The 16233-nt window shown below is 38.5% G+C and overlaps 1 protein-coding gene across 1 annotated transcript in view; it reads left to right on the top strand.

Annotated features, from left to right (window-relative positions):
- Positions 1-15879, top strand: part of LOC131857774 (uncharacterized) — a 95680-nt gene extending 79801 nt beyond the window's left edge. Inside the window, exon 5 of the mRNA XM_059210489.1 lies at positions 15577-15879. Coding sequence (XP_059066472.1) covers positions 15577-15879 — 303 coding nt within the window. The remainder of the gene's footprint in view (positions 1-15576) is intronic.
- Positions 15880-16233: the final 354 nt, after the last annotated feature.

Below are 16233 nucleotides of genomic sequence, written 5' to 3'. Positions count from 1 at the left end.
ATATTGTGAGTGTGATTCTCACCATGTGTTTTTTCCTTGATTAGGGTTTTCCACTTAAATATGGTGTTCATGTTTTTGTTGTTCTTTATGCTTTCATTTTTCACAATTGTAGTATTAATTTAATTGTGGATTGAAGTTTATAAGATCAAAAATAAAATATTTTGAGGTCTGGATTGATTCACACCCCCTCTCAGTCTTGTGGTGTGTTCAACAATTGGCATTAGATCCTAGTTCCTCTTACATAAGCTTAACCACATGATGAATATTTACAATGATGTAGGAAGTTAATTACAAAGAACTAAAGTTTGATACCACAAATTACTCCAACTAGAAGGAAAGGATGACATATCATTTGAAATCTCTACTGACTGGAATATGGGATATTATCGAAACTCGATATACTGTTGTGGCAAATGGTCCTCAAAATTTAGATGAGGTTAAAGCACATGGGAAAATCCATAAGATAGAGTTGCAATCATTAATTAATTGTATTTTAGTATTTGTCAGGGTTATGGGGTTGAAGTGCTCTCAACAAATCTATGAGAAGTTAAGTAGCGTGTATGAAGGTTATGTAAAGACAAAGCAAGCCAGATTGACAAATATAGAGCACACGTTTGAGAACTTGAGGATATCTAATAATGAGAACATTTAGAGATACCTACACCATGTAAATAAGAACGTGAGTACAATTAGGGGGACTGGTGGAACATTAGTAGAAAGTTAGGTGGTGAGAAAAGTGATGTTTGTTGGAATCAAGGAACACTGAGAGGAGGGGGGTGAATAATTGTTTTGCAATCTTTAACTTTATTGAACTATTCTTTCAACCACTTAATACATATGAACAAAAGAAAGATGCAAGAACATCAAGCAAATAACAACAACACCATAAAACCAAGATTTTGGTATGTGGAAATCTGGTTAAGGGAAAAACCACGGTGGGGATTAACCCACAATATAGGTTGGTGCACTCTAAAAAGGAGGCATAAGACACAAGTTCAAACGTTAGTGTTGTTAGTGACAATCAAAAAATGAAAGACAAATGAAACTATAGTCCTAAGCATGCATATCAAGAGAGATATAAAACATATATTGAAAATCATACAAAAATGAAAGAAGGAAACAAAACCCCCCAAGATGCTCTCCAACATGTTCATAGTCGCTCCTCCCTTGTTCCTCTCCTCTCCAAGTTCCACATGAGTTTAGCCCTCAGCTTTTTTCATTATCTATGGATGTCTTATGGAGATTCAAGATTATGAAAATGAAAATAACTACTTATGCAAGTGTAAACAAGCTAATAAGAGAAAGCACCTTAATTATTCTATGTTAATTTCAGCCAAAATAATAACACAAATGCTTCTAAAATGCTCTCTCAAATGACTATAAATTTGACGCATAAAGATTGCCGGATCCTTTTGAAGAAGGAACGGTCTCTATTTATAGGAAAAATGGAGAAATGGATGGTTGAGATTGAGTAATCTCAACACAGGTCAGGATTGATGGGTTTATGATCCATGTGAGGGCTTTCTACCCAATCCCAGGATGACAAATGTCAATATGAGATGGCTTGAGAGGAGAGGGAAGAAGCATTAAATGCTTGAGATGACTTGAAGGCTACCTTAGGAGGTAAGGTTAGGCTTGAGTTAAAATGAATAAAGCTTTTATCCAATGAATAATGTCTTTATTCAATGGATAATCTCTTGTGCAAGAGTTAATGAGAATAACCATGGTCAAAGCAATGAATGCTTGAAGAGACCCATGAGTTAAATGAGGGTTGAGTTAGAGGGAAAGTCTCTAACCATGTGGGTGAGTTGATTTTAACCATTAATGGTTATGTAAGAGCCATAAATGGTTTAAAAGACTTTGGGGGTTAACTTGTTGAAGACATAAAGCCTTTAATGCTTTTCAAAGACTTTGAGGCTTTGATAAGTGACTTCTCTTTGCTTAGTAATGTGAAAATAATTAGGGAGGGGGATTAGGCTAATTTGGAATGGATTAGAAGAATATAGAATCGGTTTAGGATAGTCTAGAAGGGGGTTAGTGAGCAAGTGGGTTTGGTGGGTGAGAGAAAATAGGATTTTAATTAAAATAAAATTCATTTATTTCAACTAAAATTGTGCAACTTGAATTTGTAGGAGAATGCAAGTGTGGGGGGGGGGGGGGGGGGGAGGAGTTTAGAGATTTAAATAAATATTTATTTATTTATTTAAATGAGGAAAGAGGGTTAAATTAACAAATATGGTTTATTTATTTAATTGATTGTTAGAGTGTGGTTTAATGAATTAATTTAAATAAATTGAATAATTTATTTAGTTAGTAGAAGAAGAGGTTGAGAATGAATTAATTAAATAGTAATTTAATTAACTGTTGACTAATGGTTAAATAATTAAATAAATACTAAATATTCATTTAACTAAGTGGACAAATTTATGTGTCTACATTTGCCCCTCTTTGAGACGGTGCAGTTTATCGCGTCGTTTCAAAGAAAGAAAGATAGGAATGAGAAATATGCCCCAGAAATGTTAATTTAGTGGGTGATATGCCCCCTCGAGAGATGGGCCGATTTTTTTTAGAAAAATCGAGCAATCTATCGAAAAAGAGAAATAAATTGGGGGGAGGTAGAATAGTAGAAATTAGAAATAATGGCGAAAGAATGGGAGAAGACGGAGTGAATATGGAGAAATAGCAAGCCTCGAAAGTACATGGGGGTCACGGTGCAAATGTAGTGTTTTTGGTTTTGATTGATACTATACAATTGATCAAAATTGGTTGGACAGTCTGGTGCAATTGATTGAATTGCCCCGGGTGAGTCAAAGTGTGACACTTGATGTCAATTATTCACTTGGACAAGATAAAGTCTGAGTAAGTGAATCAAAGTGACCTGTTGTGACTTAGACAATTGATGTAATTGCCCGATGAAGTCAAGGTATATGAAGAAAAATACTCATTGAGACTTAGAGCGATTGATGTAATTATTTATTTTGATTGTGTTTGATTGGTTTATCAATTGATAGTGTTTGCATTGTAGGTTGGTTGTGATGAATCATAGCAGCCCCATTGAGACTAGGTCATTGTGATAAATGCCTGTTGTAGTCTAGGATTGCCATAATCGTTTACTTGTTGAGACCTGAAGATACTTGATCAAAAACTATCTGTTGATAGTCTAGGTGTGTGTGAGTCGATGTACCTGTGTAGATAGAGTAACTTGCTTTTCTTATAGGAGGAGCTAGGATGGGAAACGATGTAGGGTATGCATTTATGATGATCAAGATGGGGAGGATGAGGGGGGTATTCAATGTTAGATAGAAGGTATGGAGGACCTAGGACCCATTCCAATGTAAGATCAGAAAAATAGAGTATCCATTGTTATGAATATGTATGAATGATATGCAATGATATGGATGTATGGATGGATGGAATACAATATATACAGATGAGATGAGATGACGATCCATCGATTATTCATAGTGCTTTGTTTTCATCATCGAGCATGGTAGTATCATTCTTGGTTGAGGTAGCAGGAACCAAGTTTAAGCATTTCACTTGTAAGCAAGCATCACAGGCAAGGAAAGTTCCCCTCCATTCTGGTTCATGTACAAATGGTCAAGGTATACGCTGTAGTTAGTAAGCCATAGTGATCCATGACTGTATTTTTGCATACAATCACGTAGCTTAGTGAACTTCCCACGTAGACACCATTAGTACATGCCCCGAAACTTCATTGGATCAATCCGCAAACAACAAAATATTGGCATTTTTGATGATTATGTTGTGATTATCATCGATGGACACACACTTGCATTGAGATTATTTTTATATGTATGAGTCATGCTCAATTGACAATTGTTCCAACTGGTATGATGCATTATAGTCATTAGACTATTGGTGTTTTGCAGAAAGTGATTGCCGATCTGAAGCGGTATGTTGACCCCAAGTGGTACGAGGATCTCAAGCGGTACGAAGGATCAAAGCGACATAACATATATTTCCCAGTCTTCATTTTGTCAAACCGACATTTTGCTTGAACCGATATTTTGTATGAACCGGTAATACTCTGTGATGAGTTACCATCCACCGATTGTTTGACAGTGCCGACATTTTAACGGTGCTTTTTGTGTCGTGTTACAAAATATGTCTAGATGCATTGAACCTAGGAAAATGTATTGTAATCCTATTGGACCGACATGAAATCGGATTCCTTTATAAGGACATCATGTCTAGGGTTTTAGGTTGTTGTTGTTGTTGTTGTGGTTGATGTTGTTGCTAGGGTTTAAGGTGGTTGAGAAGTTAGAGAGAGTATGAATGTGTAGAAGACTAAAGTAATGCTGGAATGCATTAGGAATGAGCTATCAAGGATCTAACCAAGCAATCTGTGCTATTTTCTAGATCACTCACTTATTGATTACTCACATCTTCGACAAGTCTGTAGCCCTTAACCGGGTAGGCCCAAAAGCCTTTTGTAAAAATCCTCTAGCAAGGTGGTTCACATCTGTGGATCTAAAATCCTCTAGAAAGGTAGTCTTTAATCGGACTTATCTCCTAACATAGATTAAGATTCCTAAGAGGATCTGTTCCAGTAAAGAACATTGTATGACCTTAACCGGTCTAACCTTAACCGATCTGGTTCCTATTCTGTAGATAGTTACTTGTGAGTTCCATCTCACCGTGGTTTTTCCCATTTGGGTTTCCACATCAAAATCTCTTGTGTTATGGTGTTTGTGCTTCTGTGGGTGAATGCATTATTTGCTATTTTGGTTTGCATGTGTGTTAACTGGTTTGTCTGCTAAACTATTTTACCGGTTTACTGTTAGTCTAGCAAAGTGTTTAAATACAAAGATTTTTGGCATACTAATTCACCCCCCCCTCTTAGTATTCATCAATTGGTATCAGAGCCTACCTTTCTATAAGTTTAACCACTTGGAAAGAGATATGGGGGAATACACATTGAGGGAACTTACTCATTGGCTCACTCAGTCCGAGCAAGCCTATGATAATCTTATGGTCAAATATAAGGCATCTCAAGCAAAGAGGAGAGAACATGCTGAAAAGTTGATGGAGCTATCTAAAAATAGTTCCTTTGATGAAGCGGACATGGAAGCCCTGATTCAAGAAGTAGAAAAGCTGAATGAATCCAATTCCAACCTGAGAAAAGAATTGGAAGGACTAACTATTCGAATGTGTCAAGAGCTTGAGAACTAGAGGAAAGCTGAAGATCTAGTCAAAGACAAAGATCATGAAAACTCCAAGATGGGGCAAGAGATTAGTGCCCTAACTGCTCAACTCCATGCGAGCAAAGTGGAAAAGGAATAAATGCAAGGAGAACTAAACATTGCCATCTCTGAAAATGAAAACCTGATGGAAACAAATGCTACCATTTCCAAAGAACTCTCCGAGTCAAAGGAAATACTTGCTAAGTTCAACAAGAGTATTGTCAAGCTAGAGAAAAAGCTTGAATCTACCAAACCTGTCAAGAATACTGATGGACTTGGTTATTCCATTCATGAGGAAGGTGAGACCTCTGATACAAATGCTGGAACATCAAATAATCAACCGACATCAAAGGATAAAGTCAAGCAAAAGTTTAAACATGTTTGCTTTAACTATCTTAAAGAAGGACATACTGCAAATGTGTGTAGGAGTAAGGCTTACAATAATTTTCCTTATTTCCTAAATGATAAGCCTAGATCCTATAGATTCAATGGTAACTGTTATGCATGCAACAAGTTTGGGCATAGAGCATTTGAATATAGGTTTGTTATGAGCAACATTGGAAGATATCCTCAGAGGACTCAAGGAGTTAGTCCTGAACCTTTTGTGAACCGAAATCACAACCAGTTTAATGCCTTCAATCATCAGTCAAGAAGCGGTGGCTATCAAGCGGCAACCAGATGGAGAGAAAACTATATGGTCTGTCATGGTCATGGTCACACTACTACAACATGGAGGAGGAAGAATGACAACATTAATAATGGACTTTGGAGAGCACCTGGAATGGTCTGCTATCATTGCAACAAACTAGGTGACATTGCCAGTTCTGTAGATCACGAAAGAACATATCGAATGACATACTGGTCACTCCGGAAGGAAAATTGATATTGACACTGTTCAAGCAGATATGAACAAAACCTGGAAGAAGAAACCAATGGTGTTACAAGAAGAACCAGTTTCTGCACCTAGTGTGGAAATATCAGAACCGACAAACTAAGCATCAGAAAAGCTTAGGGGGAGCAAATGACAAAATGTTTCGAACCCCTAGTTTGCACCGGTAAAAGACCTTAACCGGTATGTGATACTTGTCACTTGGCGGAAGACTGGAAACAGTAAAAGGCAAATCAGGGTTTACGCCCTAATGGTGGAGCATTAATTATGGTAGGTGAGGAATATGTTTAAAAGGAATTTTCAAATCATTTCTCACTATCATTTTTCAAAGCGAAGAAGGTTTTCAAGTGCAGAGCGATGAAAAAGTGATTTGTGCTATGATTCAGAGAAATTTTAGAAACCTTGAAGGAGATTTAGAAGCAAATATCAAACGATCAAGAGAAGAACTCAAACCGGTGATTCATCAATCGATGAAGTGGAAGGCAAAGTGGAATTTGCAAAGCCCTAAATTCTTGATTTTCGAAAGGTATTTCTCGAGTTTTCTATTTTGTCATGGCTTCCGCATCTCATGATAGTTCTAGTGCAACTATTGATTCTATGGATTTCATTCAAAGAAAATTGAAATATAATGCTTTGTCACCAATACCGGCTGGGGTTATAGTAGAAGAAGGGATTTCAGATTATATAGATTGCAAAATTGAAGACCTAGGGTCTCTTGTGATCCATTTGCAGCTAAGTCTATTCTATGGGAAGGATAAAAAGATCAAACCAGAGTATAGCATTTTAGAGAAGAAGAAACTTCACAATGCGTTTTACTTCCTGGAGGATTTCATAGATGACCACATTAGAATCATTCTAAGCAGAGTTCATGGTGACAAGATGTACCTAGAGAGAATGCATGATATCACTCCACAAGCTATTCATGCCATCACCGGTTTTTGCAATACAGGGGAAGTGTCAGCCCTAAGGAAGGTCAGCAAGATGAAAATGTCCAAGCTCACCAGTTCAATGAGTGACTCATGAGGAATGACTGTTAATTCCGTCAAAGATGACCTCGTGAAATATGTGTGCATGGTGATTGGATACCGGACGTTCTTAGCCAGCAGAATTAACTCTGTATTTGCTGCAATGGTAAATGCCGCTTACCAGATGATCAAGGAAGATGCATCATTTGATCTTTGCACCGGTATGCAAAGGAAACTCTTGTTGAACCTTAAATCAATCAAATAAGATAATGAATTGAAGTTCAAGTTTGGTCAGCTACTGGTTGGATTATTCTTTGTTTTCAAGGTTACTTCCCAGGAGTGGGAGATATTTAGTGGTCTGCGGACCACCCGGTTACCAAGCAGATCAAAGAAAGCCTACAAGTAGTTGGAACCAGTTACCCTGATGTTCTGAACAAGTACTTTGATGAGTTCAGAAGCAAGATGAGTCTAAGGATGAGGATATCCAGTGACATTGTCAAGAAATATGAAGAGGATATCTACTTTATCATCAAAGTTGATCATTGCATAATGGAGGCTGTTGAGCCTAGACAGGAAGAAGTGGAGCCTATGGGCTATGAGGTGATGTATGATATGCTGGATGGGTATGCCTCTACCCTAATTGCCTCACCCCTAGATCCCAAAGCAAAGAGAACCGACACCTATCTGGAAAGGGTTGCACCGGTTGAAGAATCCCTTGAAAAGAAAGGAAAGGTAGTACCTTCAGCATTGTCACCTGTAACTGTAGCTAGTCCCAAAGTGACCAAATGGTCACCCACAAAGAAGAAACCGGTAGCGGCACCTGCCAAAGTCTTCGAGAGAAAGAGGAAGATAAGGAATGCCCCATCGAACTCAGAAGAAACTATGTCCAAGGAAAAACCTAAGAAGACAAGACAAGCAAAGAAAAGGACAAAGAATGAACCGACATCATCAGCATCGGTAAATATTGACATCTCCTCCTACAAACCTTTGACACATTGCCAAAGAACCATAAAAAATATTAGGAGAAAAGTGCTAAATGATTTGATTGATTGTTTTGATGGATTTAATGATGATGAAAAGGAAGTAGTTGAAAAAGAAATCATTCATTATTTATGTGTTAATACCGATCACCTTCAGAGATTAGATCTAAGACACAAGATTCTTTGTATAAGTCCTTAGACAATAAATGTCATATTGCCATAGAAAAGGAACAAGAAATGAGAGAGAAAGTTTTTGCTGAACATTTTCTTGATGTATGAAATTCAAAACTGTTTGAAGTTATGAATAAATACAAAGGCCTCTTCTTCATGAGGAGAAGAAGACTCCTGTTACTGGAAGGAAAGGGTCAAGAAGTGCTCAAGAATACACACACTCTTTCTCTAGAAGTTCTTAAGATGCATCGAGTGGCTGAAGCCAATAGGAAGGCTCAGCAAGAACCAACAATAACAAAACCGGATGAAGTGTTTGATGATGAAGGAAACCTGGTTACTGAACCCATAGACACTATTGATGTTGATGCTCTAGATGGAGAGGATGTTGCTCAGGGTACACCATTGGAAGCAACATGATAGGAGAAGCAGGCAGAACAGGTAGATAAGCAAAAGGAAATTGAGGACAAAAAGGAGGAAGAAAAGAAGCAAGCGGAAAAGAAGAAGGATGAAGAGGAGAAGAAGAAGAAGGATGAAGAGGAGCAGAAGAAGAAGGATGAAGAGGAGAAGAAGAAAAAGGAAGAGGATGAGGAGAAATGGAAATAGGAAGAAAAGAGAAAAGAAGATGAGAAGAGAAAGGAAGAGGAGAAGAGAAAGGAAGCAGAAAAGAAGAAGGAAGAGGAAGAAAAGGTAGAGGAGAAGAGGAAGGAAGCAGAGAAGAAGAAGGCAGAGGAGGATAAGGAAGAGGAAAAGAGAAAAGAAGTGGAGAAGAAGAAGGCAGAGGAAGACAAGGAAGCAGAAGCGGCAAAGAGCACGCAGGTGGAGACTCCAAAGGCAACCGATAGTCAAGCCAAACCGACTGACCTCACCAGTCCTATTGACCTCCAGTCTACAAGTGAAATGGAGCTGCTATAGAGCATTAAGGTTGCTAAAGAACACCTTGAGGTGTTAAGGAGGAAGAAGGAGGAAGATGTGATCCAAGCTGCGGTGGACACTCTTACCGGTTTGTTACCCGACACAAACCTGCCCAGTACCGACTCATCATTGGCACAATTGAAGCTTCTATGCACCATAGTGGATGATGAGGTACAGAGCCTAGAAGAGGTAGTAGAGGCAAATGCCAAGAAAGAGCATCAAAAGGCTCTCAACATTGCCCTAGTGAAGAAGCTTAATGGGCTCCGATCTGAATTGCAAAAAGCACAGAAGGATATAAGGAATGCTCTGGATGAGGGAAATCTACTTCTAAGTAAGATTTGCCAACCCCATCTCTTCTATGATGATGTGCTTGTACAGAAGCATAAGCTACAAACTAACTTGCAGTTATATATGAGTACCTTCAAGCTGCCATATGACTCTTTTACAGCTTATGGGCAAACTGTTCATCAGTTTCACATCTAGTCTACCAAAATAGAGTTGGAAATAAGCAACCGAACTCAAGATTTGCAGGAACTCCAACTGGTTCTACTCCCACGCCTGCAGATACTTCAGAAATGTTATTTAAATCTGGATGCCTTAACGGTGACTCAAGAGATGAGCACACTAGATGCCATGGAAGAACAGGCCTCCCAGATGTAGATAGATAAAGAAGTGGCAACCTCCCTACTTGAGTCCTGTTCCTTATCTATGAAATAGTTTTTGCAGGACTTCAAATTAGTTTTTGACAAGTTTTATTCCTTATTGTCATAAACTCTTATTCTTTTAAATACTAATGACACAGGTGTTAGTCTGCAATATTATTTTTGTCATTGTTGGCAAAGGGGGAGAAGTATAAATTTGAATGTTTTGATGTATACTTTCATGTTATTTCTATAGTATACATTGCATTTTCTGCAAAAGGGATAGTGTATATGCTCAGGGGGAGTAATTTTGATTCTGGCATATTTTTGTTGTAAAACACTTAGATGTCAAAATTTCCTAAGTGTTGCCATCAATGCCAAAGGGGAAGATTGTTGGCATTTTTGATGATTATGCTGTGATTGTCATTGATGGACACACACTTGCATTGAGATTACTTTTATATGTATGAGTTATGCTCAACCGACAATTGTTCCAACCGGTATGATGCATTATAGTCCTTAGACTATTGATCTTTTGCAGAAAGTGATTACCGATCTGAAGTGGTATGTTGACCCCAAGCGGTTCAAGGATCTCAAGCAGTATGAAGGATCAAAGCGGCATAACACATATTTTCCAATCTTCATTTTTTCAAACCGACAACCGGCATTTTGCTTGAACCGGTATTTTGTATGAACTGGTAATACTTTGTGATGAGTTACCAACCGACATTTTGTGATGGGTTACCATCCACCGATTGTTTGACAGTGCCGACATTTTAACGGTGCTTTTTGTGTCGTGTTACAAAATATGTCTAGATGCATTGAACCTAGGAAAATGTATTGTAATCCTATTGGACTGACATGAAATCGGATTCCTTTATAAGGACATCATGTCTAGGGTTTTAGGTTGTTGTTGTTGTTGTTGTTGTTGTTGTTGTGGTTGATGTTGTTGCTAGGGTTTAAGGTGGTTGAGAAGTTAGAGAGAGTATGAATGTGTAGAAGACTAAAGTAATGCTGGAATGCATTAGGAATGAGCTATCAAGGATCTAACTAAGCAATCTGTGCTATTTGCTAGATCACTCGCTTGTTGATTACTCACATCTTCGACAAGTCTGTAGCCCTTAACCGGGTAGGCCCAAAAGCCTTTTGTAAATCCTCTAGCAAGGTGGTTCACATCTGTGGATCTAAAATCCTCTAGCAAGGTAGTCTTTAATCATACTTATCTCCTAACATAGGTTGAGATTCCTAACAAGATCTGTTCTGGTAAAGAACATTGTATGACCTTAACCGGTTTGGTTCCTATTCTACAAATAGTTACTTGTGAGTTCCATCTCACCGTGGTTTTTCCCATTTGGGTTTCCACATCAAAATCTCTTGTGTTATGGTGTTTGTGCTTCTGTAGGTGAATGCATTATTTGCTATTTGGTTTGCATGTGTGTTAACCAGTTTGTCTGCTAAACTGTTTTACCGGTTTACTATTAGTCTAGCAAAGTGTTTAAATACAATTTTTTTTGGCATACTAATTCACCCCCCACTCTTAGTATTCATCACAAACAAAGAAAGAGGATATTAGGGACCATCCTAGCTACTCTAATCACTTGTGGATATCCTGGAGTAGCATAGGAAGCTGATATTAATAAATAAATAAATAACAAATCGACCAAGTGCTTATTAGCTAAACCTAATTTTCTTGTCAAAGAAAATGTTACCATGTCTTGGTTTTGTGAGGAAGGATACATCCTTGCAAAGATGGTTGTGTGTAGATGTTTTGATTGAGTTGGTTGATTTGATAAGTGATAATTGTTTGAGTAGCCCAAAATGTTTGTTTGGTGTCGTTTGCGATTTGTATGTACAATGAATAATATATGTTGCAATGTTTTTGATTGATTTTTGATGTTTTTGTCATGTTTTTGGATTTTGTGAATGTTGTTGGTATTTATCGTTAGGACATTTTTGAATGATTAACTCAATGAATCACAAGTAATATAGAATCCACTTCCATCAGTAGGTTAAGAGAATTTCCCCCAATCAGATGTTGCTATGAAAGCGGGATGCAAGACACATGAAGTAATAACCCTGATTGTAGATCAATAACAAGCCATGGTATGAATGATGGGTGAATGGATGCAATGGATGTGATTGCAACAAGTCTGAAATACAATGGAGCCATAACCTTTACGAGTGGCACTTGTTTACCAAGTTTTGACCACTGTACTTACCCAAGGCGCCACTGAAGTGGTTTTCACCATTTGGATGCATGATTTTTCTTTACTATTTTCTTGATTTTTTTTAAATTTTTTTTTAGGATAGTTTTATGAATGTTTTTGGTATTTTATGATATATTTGGAGAAGCGTGATGCTCTGCACAGCTTATGTATGAAACCATGTTAGGTGCATGCTATTGATCGGATCTGTTAGTGGTTCTCCTTTTGAAGTTGCAAACTGATATGCCCCAGACCCAAAGACGACAGTGATAACATATGGACCCAACCAATTGGATTCAAATTTGCCCTAGTGTTCTCTGTTTGGTTGGTTGTGAGGATTTTCCCTGAGAACAAGATCTCCTACCTCAAATGTGTGAGGTTTGAATCGATGATTGTAGCTTCTAATCATGCGTTGCTGATAGGATTTTAGGTGGTTGTATGCAGCTTGTCGCCTTTCATCAAGTAGTTCCAAGTCCTGAAGATGCAAGACTCGGTATGCTTCATCATCTATCAGATTGTGCAAGGAGACCTGTAGATATGGTATTTCAACCTCAATAGGCAAGATGGCTTCTGCTCCATAAACCAATGAGTAGGGAGTTGCGCTTGTAGGGGTTCGAATGCTAGTTCAATATGCCCATAGTGTTGGATTCAAGTGAATGTGCCAATCACGACCAACATTATTGACTATCTTTTTGAGGATCCTCAATATGTTATTGTTGGATGCTTCAGCTTGACCATTGCCTTATGGGTAATATGGAGTGGAAAAATGATGTTGGATGTGAAACTTCTCACAAAGCTCACAGACATCTTGATTTTTGAAAGTAAGGTTGTTATCTGTGATGATGGACATGGGTACACCATACCGACAGATGATGTAATTAAGGATGAATGAGGCGATCTACTTTCCGGTTACTTGGGTAAGTGGAATGACTTCGATCCACTTTGTGAAGTATTCAGTGGCGGTAGTGATAAATTTATGGCCATTGGATGAAGATGGATGGGTTTTACCCACAAGGTCAAGTCCCCATTGACAAAAGGGCCATGGTGTTGTGATAGGTTGCAATTCCTATGCTGGGGCATGTATCAGCTCTCTGTGAACTTGGCAGTTCTTGCACTTTCTGACAAAGTAGTAGGAGTCTTTTTCCATGAAGGGCCAATAGTATCCAACACACATGATTTTCTTTGCTAGGGAAGGACCACTTGAGTGAGTCCCACAAATTCCTTCATGTACCTCTTCCAAGGCTTTTGTTATCTCATCTTGTTCCAAACATCAAAGGAGAGTACCATGAAGACTTCATTTGTATAGGGTTTTGACAATGATGGTGTATCGAGCGGTTTGGCAGATAAAGGTTTTTCATTGGTTGTTTGATTGGTTAGGGGAAGTGTGTGGTCATGTAGGTAAGTGAAAAACTCACCATACCATGGGGATTCGAAACCGAAAAGGTGACATATCATTTCAATTTTAGGGATATCATACGTGGGCATCCAAAGCTGTTCTACCAAGAACTCATAGCATGTCAAATTTTATGGAAGATTCAGAAGAGATGCAATTGTAGCCATTGCATCAGTAGCTCGATTTTGATCTCTTGGTACTTGCTCAAATGTGATAGTTGTAAATGAGTCTTCGAAACTATCCACCATCCTTTTATACAGCATGAGTTTATCATCCTATGTTTGGTATTCATTAGTGACTTGTCAGATGACCAGCTGGGAATCTCCATATACCTGTAACTCTTTCAAATTCCATTGTATAGCCAATCTGAGTCCTATGATTAAGGCCTCATATTCTGCTATATTATTCATGCATGGGAAAGTGAGTCTATAGGACTTCAGGATGCTGTCACCTTGAGGTGTGATAAAAATAATACCTGCCCTCGAGCCATGTCTAGTGTATGAGCCATAAAAATATAGCTTCCAAGGTTGTGTAGCCGTGATAAGGAAGATCTCTTTATGTGGAAAGTTGGAAACAAGAGGATGGTCACCTTTTAGTCGTGCATCAGCCAACTGATCTACAATAACCTAGACCTTGATAGATTTGCGGTCCACATATTCTATATCAAATTCACTCAAGATCATAACCCATTTGGCCAAGCGGTCTGTCAATGCTACCTTGCTGAGTAGGTACTTGAGTGGATCTATTTTGGCAATGAGTTTTACCTTGTGTGTTAACATGTAGTTCTTGAATTTGGTGGTTGCCTAGATAACTGCTAGGCAAGCTCGCTCAATAGGTGTGTAATTGAGTTCATTGCCTACCAGTGTTCGAGAGATATAGTAGACAACACATTCTTTTCCTTTGGTATTATGTTGTGCTAGCAATACTCCTAATGCCATGTTTGTAGCTGAAATGTACAGTAATATAGGTTTGCTTGGATCTAGTGGGATCAACAATGGTGTATGCATTAGGCAATCTTTAAACATTTGGAATGCTTGCTGGCATTTTATATCCCATTGAAAGCAGATATTCTTGTGTAACAGATGGGTGAAGGGATGACACTTATTAGCCAATTGTGCAATGAATTGCTGAATTGATTGTAACCGCCATTGTAATGTCCTCAACTAACTGATATTATTTGGAGGTGGCATGTCTATGATGGCCTTGAATTTTGTAGGATCTGCTTCAATGCCTTTAATTGAGACAATGTATCCTAGGAGCTTCCCTAAAGTTACTCCAAAGACACATTTCTTTGGATTGAGACAAACATGATATTGTTTGACAGGTTTAGCTCCTTCTGCTAGAGTTAGGTGATGCATGACCAAATCTGGATCTAAGCCAGGCATGTCTGCATAAGACCATGCAAAGTTGATTTGACCCTTCTGGAAGAATTCCACAAAATTTGGTTGTTCATTTGGAGTTAATAGAGATGCCAAATGTATTTGGTGAGGAGTCTCAGGGGTCTCCACATTGAATTATTTTGTTTCCTCTATTAGGATGGTTGATCTCTCTTGATTCATACTAAAGGGGAGGATGTGAAACGTTTCATCCTCGGGCACCTCAGAGAGGTTTTCACCTTTGGATACACTCTTTGTTTTTACTTTTTTGGGATCAAACAGTGCCACAATGTGGTTTTCACTAGAAGATCCATGTTTTATTGTAATATGTTTGCAGCTGAAAGGTTTGGCATCTGCCCCAAAGTATACTGCACTATTAATTTCAATGGAAAACCCAACTTTATGATCGCCACTTGGTATGTTATCCCGTAATTCTAAAAATTCTATGAATGCCTCATTGTTTTGGAAATGATCAAGGCATGGGGGATTTGGTTGGTTCCATTCAATAAGTTCAGGATGGATGATATGCATGACTTCATCAATTAAGTTGAGTTCATGGGAGGCGTCAGTGAGGGTTAATATCGAGGAGTGAAGTTCATCGATGGTACTCTCCTTGTCAGATTTTGGTGTAGGATTTGTTGTAGGGCCTGTGGAAGTTGCTTCTTGCTACGAAACCCAAAAAGTTTTAATCCATGCCTCTCCATAAACTGGGATATGTTTACGAGGTGGTGGAGGTGATGTGTCTTCCTCATTTGAAGTATTTAGATTCACTGAATCCCATTCCCACTCATGTGAGTCTATCTCTGAATCACTCTCTAACATCTGATTACTGTACTAGGCTGGGATGTCTTTTGAATTGAATAGTGCAATAGTTATTGGCTTATGCACTTTTGGAGGTGGGATTGTTGGTGTAGCTGATGGGGTTATCGGTGTTGTTGATGTTGCTGAGGGAACTAATGTTGCTGATGGGTTTATCGGTGCTGTTGATGTTGCTGGTGGTACTGATGCTACTGATGGGTTTGCTGGTGTTCTTGATGCTTCTGGTGGGATTATCGGTCTTGTTGATGTTGCTGGTGCCTTTGATAGGGTTGTTGGTGCTGCAGATATAGTCAAGGATTGCATCCTTGGAGTAAATGGCTGATACACGGGTTTGATGAGATTTACTTTGAATCTAAGCTTGGGAAGAGATTCCTTTTGAAAACCTACTCCAGTTATATCTTTTGGTTTTAACTCGGGTTGTAAGGGCTCATATCGTCCTTGTTTGCAATGTCCCAAAGCACTATGACCATCATATCCCATTCTTTTCATCATGGTGAAGCCTTTGCCATATTTGTTAGTGGGGAGCTTAGCCTTTGAGCTTTCTTTGTTGATAGGATCCATGTAGATCCATTTTTCTAGGTCTTCATCCATGGTTTCCTCTTCTTAACTTCTACCAGAGGTGAATTGTGCCAAAGCGCAAGTTCTTTTGGCTAGCGGTGTTTGAAGTAAACCTTGG

This window comes from Cryptomeria japonica, chromosome 8, assembly GCF_030272615.1.
Source record: "Cryptomeria japonica chromosome 8, Sugi_1.0, whole genome shotgun sequence".
Lineage (NCBI taxonomy): Eukaryota > Viridiplantae > Streptophyta > Pinopsida > Cupressales > Cupressaceae > Cryptomeria > Cryptomeria japonica.
This window is presented reverse-complemented; position numbering and strand designations above follow the sequence as displayed.